Source organism: Aethina tumida, chromosome 1 (assembly GCF_024364675.1).
Source record: "Aethina tumida isolate Nest 87 chromosome 1, icAetTumi1.1, whole genome shotgun sequence".
NCBI lineage: Eukaryota > Metazoa > Arthropoda > Insecta > Coleoptera > Nitidulidae > Aethina > Aethina tumida.
In genome coordinates, this window is record NC_065435.1 from 63,959,600 (window position 1) to 63,982,588 (window position 22,989).

The window sequence follows — 22,989 nt, forward strand, 5'->3', positions numbered from 1 at the left end:
TGTTATGAAATGAAACATCCAGTATTTTAACATAATATTTAATCAAATAAAACTTTTAAAAACAAATACTTAAAAACAACTATTAAATAGCTAGAGCTGCGTTTAAATCAAATTAAAGCAATTGTTCAAAAGTTCATATTTGTCAACATATATATTTTAAATATTTACATAATCAAATGTAAATTTTATAGAAAGCTCGACTAAACACTATGGTTAATATGAACTATTGAATCCGACATTTGATAAAAATAATACCACAAAATATATATTTATTTTGTATATATAAAAACTAAATCTAAATAGTATTAGTGTGTAATTATTTTCACGATAAAAATGCAAGGCAAAATGTTCCCAGCTCAAACTTTTTATTTTAGTTTTATTTGGAAGAAACTATAGGGTTCAGGGACCATGTCATGGATAGTTGCGGTACATTCAAACTTGTGCCAGGACTATTTTTTGCTAAACCACATCAAGCATCTTAATAAAAAAAAACATTAAAATAATGGTGTCTTAAAAATAAAATAAGTAATATCGTTTAGATAACAATCTTCAGCTCAGCTATATAAACGGACTTATTGTCTTAAAACTGGACAAAACCTGAAATTTTAGGGTCCCTTATGGTCAAGTAATATATAATAGTTTGCTGTGCTCAAGAACAATAAATAAATTTCTAAATATACAACAGTTAGGTTACATACTCTCATTTTATCGACATATCTTTGAAAAAATGTACACATGGAATGTGGGTTAGACATGTAAAATTTTAAATAACCTTTTGAACACATTTGAATTTTTACCTTATTTTATGTTAATCTGAGATTCATTTTTATCTAAATATCTAGCACTTTTTATCATATAAAGCACCTTATTCTTAATTTATTAAGCTTTTGAAAAAATAAATAATATATATTTAAATATTATACTTTATGCAACATAAAACATTTTGTGACCGTTCACCAAAAAAAAAATTAAATAAAAAAAATTACGTTGAATGTGACTAAATATCTGTGATGTGGGTCAGACACACTTATAAGAAACACAATTGTCCTTAAATCTAGATTAAATAAGTTTTGTTTTTTAATATACACAAAAGGCCAGCATAAGATTTTTTTGCGAAAACACTAATGTTGAAGCAAAGCTAATAAAATATATTTTGTTCAGAATTTTTTTCCTTTAATATCTTCGATTTGGTGCTCTATCTTACTGGCTTTTCAAAACAACACTGAAACAACAGAAAAAGAGATAAGCAACATTCTAAATATGTATTATGTATTTATGTACCTGGTTATTGTTGCTGAGCAGACTGCTGTTGAATCTCTATTTTCTCAACAGTCATATCCGGATTCATAGCAGTCGCTTCTTGAATAGCCTCGGCCAAAGCGCGATCGTGATCGATCGGATCACCGTCCGATTGGATTGTAATCTTCTGCTCTACTCTGGTCTCCACAACCCCATCACGTTCAGTTTTATACTACAACATAATTAAAGCAATTAAGACTGACTCTTATAGAAAGACAATATTTCTTACCGTGATTGTTTCAACAGTTCTAGTCTTGGAACTAATCGTTTGGGTGCTGACAATTTCGCCAGTTGCACTATAATTTCCATCATCCGAAGACAACTGCACCTTCCTGGATTCAGTAGCTACTACCGGAACGTCGGTGGTGCTTGTGCGATAAACGGTAGGATCCACATTGTAGACTACAGTTTCCGTCTGAACTATACCTTCGGGTGTCTCCTAGGGAAGAAGGTTTCGTAAGAAAAAAAATTGTCAATTGTGTTGGGCATCGTTATACAGGATTGAAGTTTCTTTATTTTTTAAAAAGATTTTAAAAAATAATCCTTGGGTATTTTAACAACAAAATTTACTTAAAATTTCATTGTTATTTTTTAAATGGCTATTTTTAAATTACTTTTTATATAAAACTGATACAAACACAATCTCTAACACATCAATGAGAACACTGCATGCAAAATCAAGACAATAAAACGACTCACAATTCACTACAACGTACATGCTTACTTACAGATTGCTGTGAAAAATACGTTTATTTTATTACAATACTTGAAAAGACGTTTAAAAATCGAATAGACGATAATGTATGGTCTTAACAAAAATTATGTATGAAAATGTTCAGGTCAAATTAACAACAACAGATCTTTATGATAATTATCAACAACGTACGTGGCAAAGTGCTGAAATAAAAAAAGTAAAGCGGTTGATTTGATGGCCGTGAATGTGACATAATCCGTCCCTCAAATACGTACCTTGTAGATAGCACTGTTGTAATAAGGATGATTTGGATCGTCTGGAGGGTCAATCGGGGTGCCGGAGTCACCTGAACTAGTCGAACTAATGCTGCCTCGTCTGCCCAGCTATAAGCCATGCATAGACGAAAGAAATTGGGGTTAAATAGTTGTTATTTAATTGTGTATATCGATAGTGAGTGTGTAAAATTTTTTGCACTACTGTTAAATTAATAAAGCCTGCGTTTGATGGTTATTTTGACGGTGTGATCAAATGATGTGCGGCTTTGATTTAAAGTTGACTAGAGTAATGGGTAAAATAAAGAAGTTTTGAAGGTTTGAGGATGATGTATATCTTGTATTGATACTATATTTCTTATTTAAAGATTGTGTTTTAATTAAATTGAATTATATTTCACATATTATCAACTACTATATTCTATATGTTTATTAAATCTGTAAAAGAGATTTAACTACATGGAATTTAGCGGTTCCAAAAATTAAATATTAGTTGTTGTACGTGTATTTACCTAGTTTCTCATTAAATGGACATTATACTCAAACAAATCATTCGGGAAAGTTATCGTTTCCTCCCAATCAATAACCACAGCAGACAATAAAAGAAAATAATTAAAAAATGAAAACAGAAACTCATAAATACTTAAAAAAGAAAACAAAATCAAAACAAAAAATAACCTGATCTCCGCTGACCACGGTGCTGGTGGTCTTCACCTCCTGCGTGACGGTCCGTTGTTCTTGTCTGGTGGCGCTGGACGTCATCGACGTTGCTACCGTCTTCTCCTCTAATTGTTGGGTTCGCGCATTCGTACCGAGGTCCTCGTGGGTGGTGGCGGTACGCGTGGTAACGGCCCGGGCCGTCACGAATGGCGACTTGCCGTCGTCAGCGAGAGGCGCGTCAGCCTGAACGTGTCCATCGGTTCGGGAATTAAAACAGGAAACAAAACGGAAAACGGAAAAACCAAAGATCAAAATCAAATAAAACGGACAAGCGATTGGATTAAAATAAAAATCGTACGATGAAACGATTAGCTGATATGTGAAACCTGACGGCACGCACGCTTGATACGAATTAAATCCGATATAAAGTTTAGGAGGACATGTGTGTGCCGTCTGGTTTTAAGCAAGTGAAAATGGCAGATTTTTTTTTCTAATATATTGTTCAATTCAATTATTTATTTTTTATGGAACATAATCAATACAAGTACAGATATGTATGGTCTAATGGTTTTTCTTTTACTAATTATTTAAAATTCCCTTTTAATTTTTATTAATTTCATAATAAATTTTTATAGTTCCATAATATTTTGGAGGTTTAGTTTAATGCTTTTATTTTAAATTTTATTAGTATTGACACAAACCAAATACAACCAAAAATATTCTTTTACAACAATAATCATAAAACAAGATATACAGTCGTAGCCAGAGAAATACGACAAAAAATAAACATTTTGTAAAATATTTCTTCTATAAAATTATTTTATTCAAATTTTGGCCAGCCAGTATATATATTTATATATATATATATATATATATATATATATATATATATATATAAATATTCTAAAAGTATTTTATTTTTTTTGACACATTTCTTAAAAACTTCGGAGATATTACTTTAAATCCACATATTAATCTAATTTGGTTGCCTAAAGAAACAGTGTATTCCAATATATTTAAGTTTTTTAGCACTATTTAACAATACTCTTAATAGTAAGAATTTATTCTTAGAAATATTTATATTATTTCAGTGGAAAGAAAGAAGCACTGCACTGCAGAGAAGAAGGAAATGATAATTAACATGAAACATCAAGGTCTAAATATTGCTGACTTAGAAAGAAACTTCTGATGCTCCCAAAAAATGGTTTATAATGTTATTAACAAATATGAAACAATTGAATTGATTCTGTTGAAAATACAATAAGAGGGACAAATTGGAAGAATAAGTAAGTGAAATCCTTCCTAGGTAAATAAAAAAATGAATGATTTGAGTCAAACAATATCATTGAGTATTATTTCTCTGACCACTTGTGTAATAATGAATAAATTTTAAAATAAGATTAATGGTTTGTCAACCTTTGTAACATAAAAATAAACATTAAACGCGATACATAACAGTATAAAATATAATATTTAGGAGAGATTTAACATACAAAAACTAAAAACTATTGGTGCAGAAACTGTTGGCAATATCGTTTAAAATACTGAATTGGAAAATAAAAGCCTTAAACCACCAATTATCATAAATAATTGAACACATTCTCAGTTGGACAATGATAAAAAAGAACAATACATAAAATAATAAGTGACACTGCCATAGCATAGAACTGCAAAAAAAGAACCAAACAAAAATTCGTAAGGATCATTGTCGGCCGTTCATAACGAGTTTCATCTGAAAATTGAATAAATCGAACTGTTCCATATACGCACCTTGTTAATTTGTGTAGAGTAGGTGACCTCGCCGGTTCTGCCGTCTTCCACACGTTCCTCGATGTTCTGAGTGACGCCGTCCTTGTCCTTCGTCACGATCTGCTTGGTGGTAGTCTTAACGATAACCGGTGTTGTTGGTCCCGCCGCTTTTTTGCCCTTATGGATGCCCAAGTTTGCAGTCAATGTCTGTAAATTGTCAACCCCATATTCGCTCAAGTCGTCGTCGCTGCTTTCGCCCGAGCTTCTGTCCTCCGTTGTCGTGTAAGTTTTTACCTTGACTTTCGTGTCCTTGAGATCTGAGAAATGGTTTGGGTCAATTTGAGCATAATTCAAGATCAGTTCGCCGGTAACGGGGTCCTTTCTGGCGGTCTTGGGATCAATATCGCCAGTCTGTGGATCGATGTGTCCCCATTCGGTATGAATCTTGCCGGTCACCGGATCGATTTCGCCAGACAATGTGAGCACCTGAGTTACTTTAGTGTTACCGCTCTTGACCAGTGGGTCGTTCGGATCCACCTGCACGATTTTGCCGGTCTTGGGATCGACCATGCTGTAGATGTAAACAGTCTGAGTGGTGACGTTGATTATGCTCTCGTCGAACTGATAATTCTTCGGGACTTGTTTTATTTGTATCTTGAAGGTGCGACCGAAGTTGTTGTCGACTTTGCCAGTTTTCGGATTTACGACCCCCTTGAATAAAATCTCTCCAGAGTTGGGATCGCGTTGACCATATTTTATTTCAGTCTTGCCCGTCTTGGGGTCGATAAATGTGAATGTCTCGTTAATAGGGTCAAACATACCGTATTTAGTGAATACTTTGTCATTGTCAGGATTGAATAAAGCTTCAGACGTTTCAACAGGTGACGCAGACTTGGGGTCAAGTCCTTTTTTGTCCACTTTTCCACACATAGAAACGACTTCCACTTCAGGGTCTAATTCTTGTCCTACTTGTAGAACGAGACTTAAGTTGTTATCTACTTGGTTGGTTCTGGGATCAACAACACCAGAAAGGACAATAAAGTTGCCGTTATCATCGAATTGCACCGGATGTTCCGAAACTTGACCTGTTTTGGGGTCGCGAATTGAAATTTTCTTATGAATTATATCAATAACACCATATTTAGTAATAATGAGTTTATTCTTGGGGTCCAGTTTTCCATTTGTTGTTTCTTGATGACTCTGAGATGGATCCAGTTGTCCCGTTTTGGGATCGCGTCTAGCTGTAACAGCAGTAACTGGTACCACTGTGTCGTCTAATTCGGAAATCTTAACCAATCGTCCTGAACCACTGTCCAACTTGTTGGTTTTCGGGTCATAGACTCCATCTTTAATGAGTATATGGTTGAGAGATGGGTCCACGTCGATAGTTGAAATCTCCCCCTTTCCAGTCTTTGGATCTTTGTGAACGATCTTATTGTTCACAGGATCAATGAGGCCGTATTTACATTCTATTTGACCAGAAACGGGATCTAATACAGCTTCAACAACTTCACTATGTCCTTTCTCAGCATCGATTTTACCTGTTTTGGGATCTTTCTTTGAGGTAATTACTATTATTTTAATAATACGTTTCTTCGGAGCTACTACCAAAGGACTTGCATCAGGCTTTCGTTTTTGATCTGAAATCGTGAGAATCTGTCCTAATGCATTGTTCTTTTTGCCAGTTTTTGGATCAATTATTGCACCGGAAGTAACAACAATTTGTTTGGTGGCAGGGTTCACTTGTCCCTGTACAACTTCCTTTTGACCAGTGACTGGATCAGTAATAACTATAGTACCATTAGTTGGATCAATTAAGCCATATTTCGAGTCTACAAGACCGGATTCCTCGTTTAGCTGCCCGACTGATGTGTCCAAAGACACGGCCTCCAAATCAATTCTGTGAGTTTTGGGGTCTTTAGGTCCTGTAATAACGAACAATTTGACTTGTTTGGTGCCCTTTCCAACGGCCGGCACTAATGCAGAAACGGCAGCAGTGCTAGGATCAGCAGCGGTACTAGAGGTTACAGCAGTACCAGCAACTGGAGTGACGCGAGCTTTGTTCTTATCTTCTGAAGTAGATTGCTGAAGATACTGATCTTTATCGGTTTCCTTCTTTTTAACAGCAGGGTCTTCACGTACGGGCAAGCTGCCGGCCAAGTTGGACTTACTTGCTTGTGGATCTGTAACGGTACTTCCATTAACTTGGTCCGGTATAAGTTCTTTAACTCCCGGCGCCACCTCAGGTTCTTTTACTTGAACTTTGATGGTTCTGCCAAAGTTGTTGTCGATTTTACCAATCTTTGGATTTACAACGCCTTTAAAAAGAATTTCTCCGGAGTTAGGGTCGCGTTGACCATGTTTTGTTTCGGTCTTGCCAGTTTTAGGATCAATAAATGTAAGAGTTTCGTTGACAGGATCAAACATTCCATACTTAGTGAACACTTTATCATTGTCTGAATTGTACAAAGCTGGTGATGTTTCAACGGGAGATGCGGATTTGGGATCGAGACCTTTTTTGTCCACTTTTCCACACACAGAAATTACTTGTACTTCAGGGTCTATTTCTTGCCCGACCTGTAAAATCTGACTCAGATTGTTGTCCACCTGATTGGTTCTTGGATCAACAACTCCAGACAGGACAATAACGTTATCATTGCCATCCAACTGAATAGGATGTTCTGCAATTTTACCAGTCTTGGGATCGCGTATTGAAATCCTCTTGTTCTTCACATTAATAACACCATATTTTGTATAAATGAGCCCATTCTTAGCATCCAACTTTCCATTGGTTGTCTCTTTATGACTTTGTGAAGGGTCCAATTGTCCTGTTTTAGGATCACGTTTAGCCGTAACAGCTGTAATAGGGACGACTGAATCGCCCACTTCAGAAATTTTAACCAACTGCCCCAAACCATTATCCAGTTTGTTAGTTTTTGGATCATGGACACCTTCTTTAATCACTATCTGGTTGAGGGTTGAATCAACTTCGATAGGATAAACTTCTCCCTTTCCAGTCTTGGGATCCTTATGAACAATTTTGGAGTTCACGGGGTCAATTAGACCGTATTTACATTCGATTTGACCAGTAATTGGATCCAAGACGGCTTCTACAACTTCACTATGTCCTTTCTCAGCTTCAATTCTACCTGATTTTGGATCTTTCTTTGAGGTAACGACAGTAATCTTAATTATACGTTTCTTGGGAGCAATGACGAGAGGACTTGCACCTGGTTTTCGTTTTTGGTCAGAAATTGAGATAATTTGTCCTAATGCATTGTTCTTTTTGCCCGTTTTGGGGTCAATTATAGCGCCGGAGGTGATAATAATTTGTTTGGTAGCAGGATTAACTTGTCCTTGTACAACTTCCTTTTGGCCAGTGACTGGATCGGTAATTACTACGGTACCGTTGGATGGATCAATTAAGCCATATTTTGAGTCTACAAGACCCGAATCCTCGTTCTGTTGACCCACTGATGTATCAAGAGATGCAGCCTCCAAATCGATTCTGTTAGTTTTAGGGTCTTTGGGTCCCGTAATAACGAACAATTTGACTGGTTTCGTGTTCTTTCCAGCGACTGGTACTGCAGCAGCAACTGGAGCACCGGCAGCTGCGGCGGCTGCACCAACGCCACCTGCATTGGCACGGGCTTTGTTCTTGTCATCCGGAGGAGCATGGTGAAGATATTGTTCTCCGGCCAAAAATGCGGCTGTATCGTCCTTTGGACTCTTGAAATCTGGACCCTTTTTCAGTTTATCCACGTCGCCGGGGGCATAATTGAATGCCGTAGCGGTCGCTTTCTTGGTGGTCGGAGACTGTTGACTTTCCGGATCGCTCTTCGGACTATTCGGTTTTTCGTAGCTGAAGCCCTGGGCATACGGCTTTCTCGGTGTGGCTTCGCTTTCGGGCGCCTCATAATCGTAGTCACGGGTGTAACCTGGAAGTTGAGGTGAACCCATAGGTGGACCACCTTTGTCATCAGCGGACGCAGCAATTTTTTCCTTTTCTTTTTTATCTTTCGGCGAAGCGGCCACCTTTTCTTTTTCTTTTTTGTCTTTTGGCGACTTGTCGCGCTTCGAACCGAATAGAAAACCGGGACTCTGATACGCAAAGCAAGAAAAAACATGCACATTAATTACATGCAGATAAACGAGTACGGACACTCTTCTATCTAGCCATAGAAAATGCATGAAACAATATAATTAAATAGTTTCTGATAACACGGAAAATAATAATAAAAAAACATTAACATGCATTTCTTATAGCATATGTCCAAATTAAATTGCAATTATGTATTCTAAATTACCTACATTAAAAATAACACAGTACAAAAGCTTTACTCTACAACAAGGATTTCTAATAATTTACAATAATTTCTTTCGTAATTTACAATACAATTTGATCAGAATTTTATGTCGCGTACTTACCTTCGATTTCTCACGTTTGTCCTTGGGAGTTTTCTCATTTTCGGCACTTGAATTGAGTTGAGATTCCGTATCGGTTCCATTTTGGTCTGGGGCGCTGTTCTCCTTGTCTTTGTCGTCCTTTTCTTTCTTCTTTAGTCCCGCGGACGGCAAAACTGCTACGCCTCCTATAGGTTTCTAAATAAAGAGAAAACAGTTGAGATAAAATACTTGTATTTCTTAATTTTGTTTCGCAAATGTATCGAAGCGAAGACAAGCTATGAGAAAATGCAATAAAATACGATAATATACACAGACTAAAAGCACATACAAACTATTAATTAAAAAGAAACACTTTTCTACGAAGTTATATGAGGAAATGAAACATCAAGACGGGAAAGCCACGCTATCTCACCAAAGTATGATTTGAAATAAAATGCATCATAATAAAGCTTGTGAAAATTTCTGGTGAGTTTCAGTTAAAAATTTAATTTGATCTTTATGGATAACTAAATAAAATCTATTCAATTATGATGAGATATATGCAGTAATTTTGAAAAATTATCTACTCTCATTATACAATTTGTATAAATATTTACAATAAAAACGCCAATATAAAGTTTGTTATGCTGGAAATATTAAACATTCCACTTAGTTATTCAGTTTGTGGATGTACACAGCAAAACACTGAGTGACGGAAGTATTTTTGAAAAGTAAATATTATTTACACAGACAGATATTTACACGAATTTTCACCCAATGTTTTACTGAAGGAAAACGAAGAATATTTAGACAACAAAAATAAAACGACGCGTTTATATTGGCAGTTTTTTATCCTCATTCAAAAAGTACAGCAGACCAAGGACAAGACGGCAGCAAAACACAGCTGAAATTAATATGTATGTATGTATGTATATTTGAAAAACACCTTTTGATTTTTGTCAGCCTCATATTCTCCCTCTACTGAACTAACAGAGCTGCCTGATTTCGCCGATCCAGCACTGAATTTCCTTGCAAGCTGGAGGAACGTCGGTTTCAAAAACAACGCAGTTGGTTAATATTGGCGGTCGCAGCTCACGTTTGATTAAGATGATCGAAAGAACTTCATGAGTTAACGATTAATATTTAACAACACGGCACAATTTGATGTCAGAAACGAAATTGTGCAGTGGAAGTGTGTTAGTCTTTTGTTATTTCATGAAAGCCCTTGATTATAAGTTTCATTTGTTAATTATGAAATCAGCAGTCTTACCTTGTCCTTTTCTTTATCTTTTGGAGATTTCACTTTCGCTGGTGACTGATTGTCGACGTCAGGAATATGTTCTGGCGGATGCGACATTGTGTGTCGTTTATTCGCTTCGTTATATTCGTCTTCAGGCCGTACCCCTCCGAGAGCTTAAAATGTAATAAAAAATCAATACAATTTATTAGCAAAATAAATAATTATCAAATACTTACGATCCATACTTCTGGAAGTCAACCTCTTGCCAGTAAGGGACCTCTGGAATTGAGGGGCCGGTCTATCGATGGGTGTTTTCTTCGTTTCATAGTGTGTTCGTCCGGAGTAGCGGAATTTCGAGCCTAGTTTCGGGAAAAGCGACGACTTTTGATTGATTTCTGGCGACATCAATCTGAGAAAAAACGACATGAAAATCAGTCGTCGCCACACATTTTAAGCTCAACCCTTACCTGAAGAAAGTATGATGTTCGACGCAAGTCTTCCAGAGTTTCTTGGCCGCCCGATGGTTGGCCAATTTAAAACCGATTGTTGATTCGAATTGCTCGAACTCTCCGGGTCGGATCTTGATATAGAAATTATGCCGTTTGTAGCTAATCTTCAAAATTTTCGGCCACGCGAATCGGTTTATGCGCAGTCTGTCCCTGTATACGAGCAAACCGGAGGCGCACACCCCCAGCATGATGTCCAAGCCTTCGGAGTCCTTGGCCGGATGTAAGTCTACGCCGTACATCGCCAGCTTCTTCGCATTTTCTAAGTAATGCAACTCAGCTTGTGCGGGCGTCTGACCCCTGTGGGTTTTATGTAACTCCGCCACTTTTTCCTCGAGCTCTCGCGTCTGATTGGGGGCAAACTTGAACTCCTTCAGATAGTCCTGAGACGTCATCGTGTCCGGGTCGTAATCACCGAGCTCGGATTGCACCAGATAGGAGCCGAGGAGCGCGTGGGTGACGAACGAACACGGTAGCCTGTTGTTGAGGATGTCGTTGCGGATCTGGAGGCACAACTGGTAGCGGGTGATGTCCTCCTGGAGTTGGGACGGATCTGGGGGATAGAATTTCACTTCGAAGCTGAAGTTCCAGGGCTCCGCTGAAATTATAGGTAAAATGAAAATAATGTATGCATTTTTAAATATTTAAAGCAGTAGTTAAGAAAATATACAGTGTGTCCATTTAAGATGAAAACTCTACTATAACTTTATTATTAATAAGTCTATTTTTCTATAACCCAACTAGCTACAAAAAATATGTAAAATTATTTAGTTTCTATGTAAAATATGTTAACCACCATTTCAAAGAAAAATATTTATTCTTAAAATTAATTGAAAATATCAAATTATATCATCATTTTAAACGATATTGGAATCAATGAAGGAAGAAACATAGATTTATCAAGACTTTAAGTTATAAAATAAAGTTCAAAATAAATATGGATGTACCGGGTGACCAAATGAAATTAAGTCTAAGATGGCTGAATACAACTGATTTATCAAAGAAAATTATTTTTATCTTTTCCAAAGATATATAAGTTACGATTTCTTTACATAGAGTTATAAATAAAAAGTTACGGGGATGTGTCCATATTGAATGGGCCAACATTGGATATCTATTTGCAAATGAGATTTGCTTACATTTCATGAACTTGGATATTCTTTTCTCGAGGTCGAGCCAATTGCGTGGATCGTGCCTGTCGGAGTAGATCAATCCGAAATAGTCTTTCTCGATGAGATTGATGGCCTCGCAGACTCGGTCGAGTAGGTCCTTGCCGGTGGCTTTGCGCTCGATGCTGATATCCAAGACGGAACCGTCCAGCATGGTCACTTGGGCGAGGGCGTTGCCGGTGCGAGCCACCCTCGCTGCGCCCCCTTTCTTCGGCGATGCATCATTATCAACTGCCATTTTCTTTGCTTCAGGCATACTAGCCTAACGGTCTGAAAAGAAAATATATATTGATTATTGATTACGTTCTTACTCAGCTAAGTACTATAAATACTAGGGTTAATAAATAAATGTTACTTTTAATTATATTATTTTTTTGTAATTACATTTTCATTTTTGAAGAGTAAACATAAATGTTGAACCCTATGGTTGACCTAATAAGGCAGTTACTGATTTGGTACTATTTACACTAATTTGCAAGAACATTTGATATTCAAATATTTTTTCAAATGAATCCCGCATTTGCTCACCACATAACCAAAACAATAACGCATCCTTGATTGTGAGGCCTGAATTTTTGTATGCAGTAATAGCATCGGGAATCAAATCGAGAGTTAGCTGAGAGAACAGCGTTCCAAGTGATCAAAGAGGCACTAGACGGCAGGAAAGATTTTAAGATGCGCGTGGTATGATATTCGTTGATCTCCTTGATAAGTTAAAAGTAATTTATAACATATATTACATAGCTTCAGCACCCACTGTGTTCCTAAGATTTGACCCCACCGTGATCGATCATTAACTCGACGATTTGCCAACAATGAAGAAGTTATGTTCGAAATTGAAGCTATTTTGAAGCTAATAATAAATCGTTTTACGCGGCCATTATCGAAAACTATTAATGAATGCGTCGCACTTGTTTATGAAAATTGCTTTTTTCAACAGGTTTTTATTTGCATGTTGCATCGTAGGCTGACTTTTCTTTTGTTTTATTCTTCGTATTTAGATTATTAATTTAATCCCTTTATAATTTAAGTTTTTTTTTGTAAACAACTTGAAAAACAAGAGTAGTATCTGATAATTTTTTAAAAAAGTTATACTTATTGAATTCATATTTTTTTAATGGTTTATACAAAATTTTGAAACATATCAAAGAAGCGTATTCAACAAGATACTATATGTACTGTGTTTGCTAGAAATATAGCACAAAATTTAAAATTTGTAAGATATTTAGAACTTAATTCAAATTTATTATTTTATTGAACCCACTTTCAGTGGGAAGAAATAAACTAATGACGTTGCAAATAAGATAATATCCTCACGAAAAATGATTTACAATGTTTTTAATAAATATGAAGGAATCCATTCATTTGAAAATACAATAACAGAACGTCCTAACAAAAAAAACAACACCTTTTTTAGACAGGCAAATTGGAAGAATTAATAAACCAAATCCTTTCTTGTCCTCTAAGCAAATAAACAATAAATTAATTGAGTCATACAATATCAGTGTCTCTAGTAGAACAATCAGACATCGACAACAAATTTGAGATTTATTTCAGTAAAGAAACCATTGTTATCAAAAAAGAATGTTCAACAATACAAAAGTTTGTACCAAAATATGTATGGTATATACATATATAAAATATTAATTAACCTCCATAATTTTCGAGTGATGAATCTAATTTCAATGGAATAGTATCAGATGGTAAACAGTACAGAATTTTGAAACACGGTGCAGGAAACGTTATGGTTTGGAGTTCCGTCTCTTGGCATAGTACAAGATCATTACAGAGAATTATTGGTAAAATTGCCGGCAATAATTTACCAGTTATATGGATTTTTATTCAAAAATATGATCCGAATCATGCGTAGAAATTGTTTAAAATTGATTAAAAGATAAACATGTTGAAGTTCTCAATTGGCCAGTGCAAAGTGCGGATTTAAATCCAATTGAAAACATATGGAACGTCATAAAGTCTTGTTTAAAACACCAAAAAACTATCAAACTAGCAACCGTTGCCAATATCTCGTTGAGTATCCAACATAATATTATATATGTATAAATTATATAATAAATATATATTTTTGAAATCAGTGCTATTTTTGTGACCAGACACATTGTGCTTTTATTTTGTTTAAAATTTAAATTAAGTAACTGATTTAGGTACAAAATGAATAGTTTTAGAAATAATATAGTATAATTATTTTAAATAAAATATAAAATATTGCAACTACATTTAATTAGAAGTGTTTTCTAATCAATATTAAATAGTAATGTGTGCTATTTCTCTAACCACAACTGTATAACCCATAAAAGTTTTATCAAAATCCAAGGGGGTCGAGAGTACGAAACTGTTCGTTTTAGCATGAAATTATTATTGCTAATATGTCAATTTTAATGTTTTGAATAGTAATATATGAAAAGTATATATCTATTTATAATCTACAAAAAAAAAAACAAAATTTATTTCATCAAATGTTTATCGAAATTAATCACCCATTAATGAACCGCAAAATACACTCGAATCATTATGATTAAACAAACAAACCGCTATGATAAATCTGCTTTGGTATTTTAAGAAATGACCGTAAAATAAAAATGATTTATCAGGAAGAATGATTGAGCTTGTGTCACATGTTTCATATACAAGTCCTATTTTTAGTCCCCGTATAATATCATTGGCTGGAATGTAAGTACCTCCATGTTTTATAAAAGGTCCAAGCCTTGACCTTAATTTGATGCTGTATAGCGCGTTAGCCGATCAAAAGTTACCTTTTAGATCAAATAAAGCTTAATTAACAACAATTAAATCACTCTGACGTAACAAGTATTTTTCAGCTTTCGAAACATCGAGTAAATAAGATGGGAACTGGAACAATACAAGCCAAATTGCAACAATCGCATCTATTGTACCGGCTAACCAACCTGATGACATGCATGCAAATTTCCTGTATGTAACAGGTATAATTATATCATGCCGTTGTAGGTTTATTAAAAGCTTAGCAAACTTTTCGAACCACGCCCGCTTTTGACATGATTCACCTATTAATTACTTTGCAACGAGTATTTCACGATGTTCACACAAATACGTCTCGTTGTATTGTGTTAAAAAATAAATGGATATATGTTAATTGATTAATTCTAAGTTGACCCTAATTAAATGAAACACAAATTTTAAAACGCCGAGTGTCTCACGATAAAGTCGAATGAAATATTTCAATTCCATGCGTGCTGTACATTTTCGCCCAAATTTTTTGCCGTTTAAAAGGAAAAATTGTCTAGTGGATGACACGCAAGTTTGCATGTTGACAGTAAGTTTATACACATTGTTTCAAATTTTCGCTATTTCGTTATATTTAGACGTTACGTAGAATTTTGAAATAGCATACACCGAAACGCACTTTTGGATTATGTGATATCGATATTGCAATATTGTTAAACAGTAATAATACTAGAAAAGAAGTTCAAACCATATGTTATGTACACCTAATTAATTAGGTTTGTTTGTGTTGCCAAAAATATGTTAAATCCCTAAATTCTTTAAATAAATTATTGTTTTATGATGTGTCTAAGTATATAATTTAATTTAAAAAATAATTAAACCTTTAAATTTGGTAAGTGCAACTTAATTTCAGATTTTCACTATATTATTAAGAAAATTAAACATATTAAATAAGCATTTACTATAATAGTTTATCAGAAAGAGGAAGGCTAAGCAAATAAGAAGAATTTAACCCTTGAAAATAAAAAACTTATAAACCATTCCAAGGCAAATTAATTATTTATTAAAATAAAAATCAATAATAATGTATTACCTAGAAATTTACAACGTGGTCCATTTAAGGTGGAAACATTTCTCTTTCTCTCAAAAAATGGGAATTATTGATTGACGGTTAAAAAATCACATTTTTTACTGAAATTGTGGCATCCGATTAAACAAACTTATAAATATGAGAATATCAGACACTGACAACCAGTTTAATGCATGTTAAAATATTTTTAAAAGTATGTAATCTAGTGGTGTCATTAGTAAACACAGTATAACAAACAAAAATAAACTTGCTGGTACTAAAACTAAGTAATATTCTGAGATATTTTTAACTTTTTATTCCATGCTTTACTTAAGTAGAAGTAATAATTCATTAGAAAAATTTATTATACAATTTATTGGCAACAATTTGCGCATTACAAAAGTTACTATAAATTATTGAAACATGTTACATGTTCCAGCAATTTATCGACCAATTGAAAAGTCCCAAAATGGTAAATAAAATGTAAATGTATTTTTTTCAGGTGCTGCAAAGAATGTTTTAATTTTTAAAACATATTGTAATGGTCAGTACTTTTTTAAATGTAAAATATTTTAGCCATAGATCCTCTATTTAAATTGGAATGTTAAACTAATAATAATTTACTATTGTCGTTTTATAGTATTATAGATGCTACGATATTCTTATTCTATAAAATGTTACATTTATTTTTCTGAATTGAGCTGGACATAAATATAGCAACTTTAATTTTGAAAGGAATTTTTAATGATTCAATCTGTGTTATTCGATTTAACATTAACACTTTATATAATCCACTTTGTTTTATTATTTTGGTCCATCTTCGTATCATAGCCACGATCATTTTCCAAATATACGATAAATATATATTCCTTCAAGTTTCCTGATTAGTTCATTTAAAGTGTAAAATTTTTATGACGAATTTGGTTATAAACATAATCCTATGTTTGATATGTGAAAATTGGGATGGGTAAAACAAAACATTGATGATGGAGTCACAGTTTTAAATTTGTCTTTGGAATTGTTTTCACGTTGAAACACATTTATTAAGAGCACCATTTCTTTAATATATGATATGAAATTGTTGTTTAATTTATCTTTGTACATCAATCAGTCTAAGGGAACCTATGCCAACAGAATTGGAGCATCTCCACAGCATATTTGAAGGGTCACGGTTTTTCACTGTGCATATAACAAACATTTTGTGCAGTTTTACCACTTTAGAACGTTTAACATAAATAGAACCATCATTTTTTATAAATTAAAGTTAGACTCATCACTAAAAACTACTCAAACTCTGATATATATTTTCATAGCTACCACTTGGCGGGGTTCTATAATTTTTTTAATAACACGGAATCCGATTGATTCGTTTCTCTCAAATTTGATAACGCTGAATTATAATTAATTTAATAATTAATAACAGTTTCACTTTGACCAATGATATAATAAGCAAAAGACCCGCTAGTAAATAATCGGTTTAAATTCACAGAGAGCAATGAAAGACCATAAAGTAAAAATCTACTATAAAATAATGTCCATTGAAAAATAAAGACATAACAATAACAGAAAAACAATAAACATTATAGATACGGTCACCCAATTCAAGTTGCTATAATTATGACCACCACTCTACACATCTTTTTATTATCTGCCTTCAGAACTATAATTAAAATAGAATTGTCAATGAAAAATTACAAGGTTTCCAAATGGAATAAATGGACTTTTAGAATAAAAAATTAAATTATAAATAAATTTCATAAAATAACTTAACAGTAGGATTTTATCATATATTGTTGTGTAACTAAAACTAATTCTAGAATGTAGAATACCCAAGAACACACGTAACTGACAAAACAGCAGAATAAAATAACAAACTGTGCTACTTAACAATATGTTACAACGTATGCACGTGCGGATTCACCTTTGACAACGGCAAATTCTGGTGAAGTGAAAGATAAGATGCGGGCACAACTAACTGAAAAGTTCGTTGTTATGACTCATTACCAAGTGGCAAGTGCCACGAATCTCTCGCGAGCAATCCTTACTCCAAGCAAATCAACCAAACAAAAAGAACATTTTTACATGTACTCAACCACCGCATAATACGCCCATTTAGTCATGTCAGCGAACCTCTATTTATAAACCATTTCGCCAGTATTTATAGACACCACTTTCAGTCTGCAATTCCACTTTATTTTTTATTGGGGTCCGGTTCTTCTAATCTAATTTTAACGAACCAACAGTTTAGCATTCCAAGGCTAAATCATACATTTGTCGATCGTCAAGAATATTTTCGGTTATGTAACAGATCTGTCTGGGAATCGGGTTAATAACGAAGGGATATTGCGAAATCGTCGGGCGAACACATGCCAATTTTTGCGACAGTCGTCAGTTAGGATCTATCAACGTTTTTCCCGACAACAATAACATTATTAAACTCATGTTGTTTCCCACCGAATTTGGGGGCGCAGTTATTGTTCCACTCTTGCGGTCAAACAATACAATTTCCGTTGCGACTTCCGCAAAAAATGAAGTACATTTCATTACGAATTCCTGTCGTCTAAATATCCGCAACGCGGTGGCTGTATTACAAAATGTTACCGGTACACCTGTGGAGTGTTAAAATGACCGTCGCGCACGGTTCAGTCCTCCACACCCCCACCTGACGTTGTTAGTGGCTCACCCAAATTAGGCCGAGGTCGACGAACTCCGTGAGGGTTTGTGCTCCACCCTTTTACATTTTATCGGAATTTATATCAATTTTTTTTATATTACGGTAAAACGCTGCACCCCGGGGGGAACTTTTGAGCGTGTGCACGAGCTATTATTTCATATTTTTGTTACGTTTTCTTGCCAGACAAATTTCTTGTAGAATGAGTCTCAGCTAAATGTTAAAATGGTATGACATCAACACAATATTATATTATATTCAGTGCCATAACGAATGTGAGTAATTTTCTGGCTTCACAAGTGTATTTTAATCAATTCATATTCGTGGAAACATGCATAAATGACATTCTCCATTAATGAATCATGAGATTACGCTAGATAATTGCTCATCGGACCCTCAAAACTGAACGAGGCAAACACTTAAATAAAACTAAAGTTATTGTTGCAAATCTCTGCAGGAATTATCTAGACATTTTTTTTTTTGTTGTACATAAAATTAGGAAACTTTTAATTAAATTTGGGGCCGAAAATGTGAAAATAACGAACCTCGTTGAACTTATATTGTCGTTAACCGACAAATGTGAAATGAAATGAAGAGACAAGGTCAACGACAGTTTGATCACCGCCGAAAATATCACCAAATTCCTTTTTATTCTCTCGTTAAATTTTATCAAACTAAACAAACAACTTAAATTAGTACGACACAACAATAAGTGGTTTGGATAGCTTTGGATATGTCAAAATTAGTTTGGATAATGCATGAAATACGCAGAAATAAAAATGTAACCAAAAAATAACAAAACATCAACTTAAACCAAAATTAATGAAAACATTAACAAGTGTTACGTGCAAATCATCAGATCTATTCAAGACTTGATTTTAATTTTTTATTAAGACAAAATTCAAAGCATTAAAAACCAATTAGTATGAATATTGTTTCTAAATATGTAGTATGAACGTAAATAAACAATATCTTTTATTAAATTTGGGACATTACAAATTGAATTTGGGTTACCGATGTATATACAGTGTGGCCCACTTGAAAGCGTTGTTCGTGTTTATTTTTCTCATTTATTTATGCACATAATTCATTAATTTTACTAGAAACTTAAAAGAATTGAGTTTTACAATAATAATAATAATAATAATAATAATAATAATAATAAGTATAATATAATTAATATAAAATTTCAATATTGTTGAAAAAAAAGTATTTTGTGTTTTTGACAGCTTATTTTAGAGACTACTTAATCAAAAAATTAAATTATTAAGAAGAATATGACTTAATTTTTTCACAAAATTATAAAAATGTATAATTTTTTTATGTAATTTGGTAAATATCCATTTCAGAAGGTGTTTAATCCAGTGATGTGGTAAGAGTTGCTATAAAAATTTTGCTAGTGTGACTTCCGCAAATTTCAAGTCTAAAAAATAAACCTGTAGGTCTTGGTTTTGGACCAAAAAACAAATTTCATGGGGTTGTCCCTCTTGCAAATGGACCACACTGTATAAACATTAATAAAATAATAATTTTCGTTTATTTAAATTCCTCAAAAAAATTTTAATTATTGTGGACCTTATGAGGTTAACAAAAATCTTTTTTATTTTCTGTTGTTATAAAAATATTATTATAAGAATTTGATCGGCGTATTACTATTGATTATTTTTACCGTAATAATAATTTTCTAAATGAATTTATTTTAATTTTAATATAGATTTTAATATTATTTCTTTCCCTTATTGTAGTTTTTGACTTGTTTATTACAAGTTATCCAACTAAATTTTTTGGGGTGAAAGAAAATTGGCAATAAAAAATGTGATTTAATCTAAGTTGAGCCAATAGTAAAATAACAGACATAGCGGAGACAGATCTGTTTTAATCAATAAATAAAATTTTCCAGAACAGTATTTAGGACATGGGAGTATTACCAAATTAAATAGACAATCAAACAAAATAATTCCCAGATTAAAACCAATTTACATATTACATACATAATATAAATTCATAAACAAATTTGAAACATATTCTTAGACACAAATATCTCCGCTTGTCTTAATACAAATAAATCATCGTCAATTGCTCTAACTGCTCAGTAAAGTGACCTTATGTTGTGGTGTGTCAAAGAGTAGGCCTTCCATGAATGAAACTTTTATCGCCTAATTAACAGTTAGCTTTTATACATTTAATTAACGTATGAATAACTTTTTCTTTGATCTTCGCACACAACTGGATCCAAATTGAAAGCATGCTTACAGAAATCGCAAATACCATCTGGTTAGGAAAGGATCGATTTCCAGCTAGACGAAAAACATCGTATAACAATTATAAAATAAGCCACAAAACTTATAACCTACTTATGCCCAGTTAATATTTTTCTCAATATTTATTTTCGTCTGCCGTTACGAAAATAAACAGTGATAAATACGCCGAAAATGAACCAAACCAACCGTAGTTATTTGATTTACACAACGTCCAAAAAAATTTATATTCGCGTGTGCTTTCGACGTTGAATCACTGTAAGCGCCGATTTACCTGTGAGCTTTCTCGATGTTTTCACTGCGTACCAAATAACGGATGAAAAGGGCCCGCAAAATACACAAACAAATAATAACCAGCGAAAATGTTTACATACCTTATCAGCAATAGATAATATCCATTAAATGTTAATATAGATAGTTATGGAAACGGCATACACATTCACAGCTAACACTGGGATGGGCCATACACCATAAACAACAAACGAACGCGAACGCTGAATCGACTAAACTACGCTCGGCCTAACCTGTAAATAATAACTTGTTCTACATTGGCTTTTATCTTTCGCGGAACAGTTTATCAGAGTATTGTCATTGCAATTGTTAAGATTAGATGAGACCATACGAAATATGGAGCTTGAATGGTCGTTTTTATCGATATATTTAAATTTACAGTCGGGACTACTTTTCGTTATACCTTGCCCTGGCGTAGGAATGCAAGATGGAATATGTCCATTTAAAACATTACGTCATTTTATATACATAGTGATGCTGTCACGCCTTCTGATAAATGAATGTGGTTATCATTCGGTTTATTGACGAAATTGGTGGAATTCAGCGTGTAATCGACTATGTAATTCGTATATTTGATTTGAAATTTGCTGATGCTACGAATTGCAATGTACCACACCTACCTGTGTACTTGTTTACAAACAACGCTGAACGACTTCGAATTATTTCGTATAGACTACGGTATATTTTCATATAATAAGTCATTTTCTTTTTTAATAAGTACCAAATTTGTATTAAAATTTTTATATTCAAGTGCCTGTTTATAAATAATTAAAATATATAAAAAAACTGTTAAACTTTAGATGATATAAAATAAAATTATTTTTGATTTATTATGATTTTTAAAAAATTAATTTAAAGTCGATTTATTTTTGACACAAATTATACGTACAATTCTATACACCTAAGTTGCACACTAAATTTTAGTTTAAATTATTTGTATTTTAATAAAAAATGTTTAATAATAAATAGATAAATACTTTTTCTATTTAATATTTTAAAAATTGCTTTTTTATTGTAAAAATGTCTACTTTAACCGTTTTACTTTATTTGGGAATATGTTTGCGGTAATTTTAACTGTACAAACAAGAAATAATAATTATTTAAATATTCATGTTTCGAAGAAAGTGTCACGTATGCATTGTGTAGTGTTTTTTCTTCAACCCCTTAGATATATATAAAATATATTTTAAGGGAAAATTATGAAGTATAACATGTATTAAATTATATTTGAAAAAAATATTATCTGGCTTTTGAAATTTCTAAACAATGATGGATATTGTAAATTAAATCGTTTTTGATTGTTCATTGTCCTAAATTTTTATGTGGTGTTGTAATGTTTCCGTTTTTATTATCTTTAGCTGCTTTCAAGTAAATAAGTTGTGAAATTTTCATAAATAAAGATATTTTATTTTATATATAAATAATAGTTAAAGAGGAGTCAGTCGGATATAAGTCCAAATCCGCAAATGTACTTACATCGAAAACGTGAAAAAAATTAAATACTTTTTATTAACAATTTAACTTATGAATTTAAAATTATTTTAGTGAAATTAATTTATTAATTAATAATTATTACAGAGGAATTCAAACTGAAGTGATAGAAGAAGTAAAGATATTAATTTAATTTTGGTTAACAATCATGTTTATAACTTAGTGAAACCCAGTGGTTAACTAAAGAAATTGGATTTTGTAAATAAAACTCAAAGTAAGTTATGTTAAATCGTATCAAATTTGACCCAAAACCGGATATTCTAACCATTATTTCGAAATTATTGAAATTTCCAAAATTATCAAAATGAGTAAATGAATTTTCAAATTTTGTGTCACTAATATTGATAATTTCCAGATTTAATAATTTCTTAAAATTAAAGACACTAAAAATAGAGTCCACAAAAATATATATACAAAATAACACATAGTACCAGTAATATTTATTATATTGTTTATAACACAATTATTTCATAATCAAATAAATAATGATGTATTATTTTATTTAAGTACGAT

General features: G+C 33.1%; 1 protein-coding gene across 4 annotated transcripts; it reads right to left on the reverse strand.

Annotated features, from left to right (window-relative positions):
• Positions 1-22: 22 nt before the first annotated feature.
• On the reverse strand, positions 23-21,225 carry LOC109595819 (protein 4.1 homolog). Of its 4 annotated transcripts, XM_049961430.1 has the most exons (14): positions 21,069-21,224; positions 11,946-12,245; positions 10,768-11,404; positions 10,537-10,709; positions 10,331-10,473; positions 10,007-10,096; positions 9,103-9,276; positions 7,824-8,775; positions 4,696-6,215; positions 2,944-3,168; positions 2,269-2,376; positions 1,529-1,738; positions 1,282-1,471; positions 23-1,222 (listed from the first exon to the last, which is right to left on the reverse strand). In XM_049961430.1, the coding sequence occupies exons 2-13, from the start codon at positions 12,229-12,231 to the stop codon at positions 1,286-1,288; spliced, it is 4,704 nt and encodes a 1,567-aa protein (XP_049817387.1). In that variant the 5' UTR covers positions 12,232-12,245; positions 21,069-21,224; the 3' UTR covers positions 23-1,222; positions 1,282-1,285. The 4 variants fall into 4 exon arrangements, with proteins under 4 accessions (XP_049817387.1, XP_019866803.1, XP_049817385.1 ...); XM_020011244.2 differs by having other exon boundaries at positions 4,696-8,775; positions 21,069-21,225; XM_049961428.1 differs by lacking the exon at positions 10,007-10,096 and having other exon boundaries at positions 4,696-8,775.
• Positions 21,226-22,989: the final 1,764 nt, after the last annotated feature.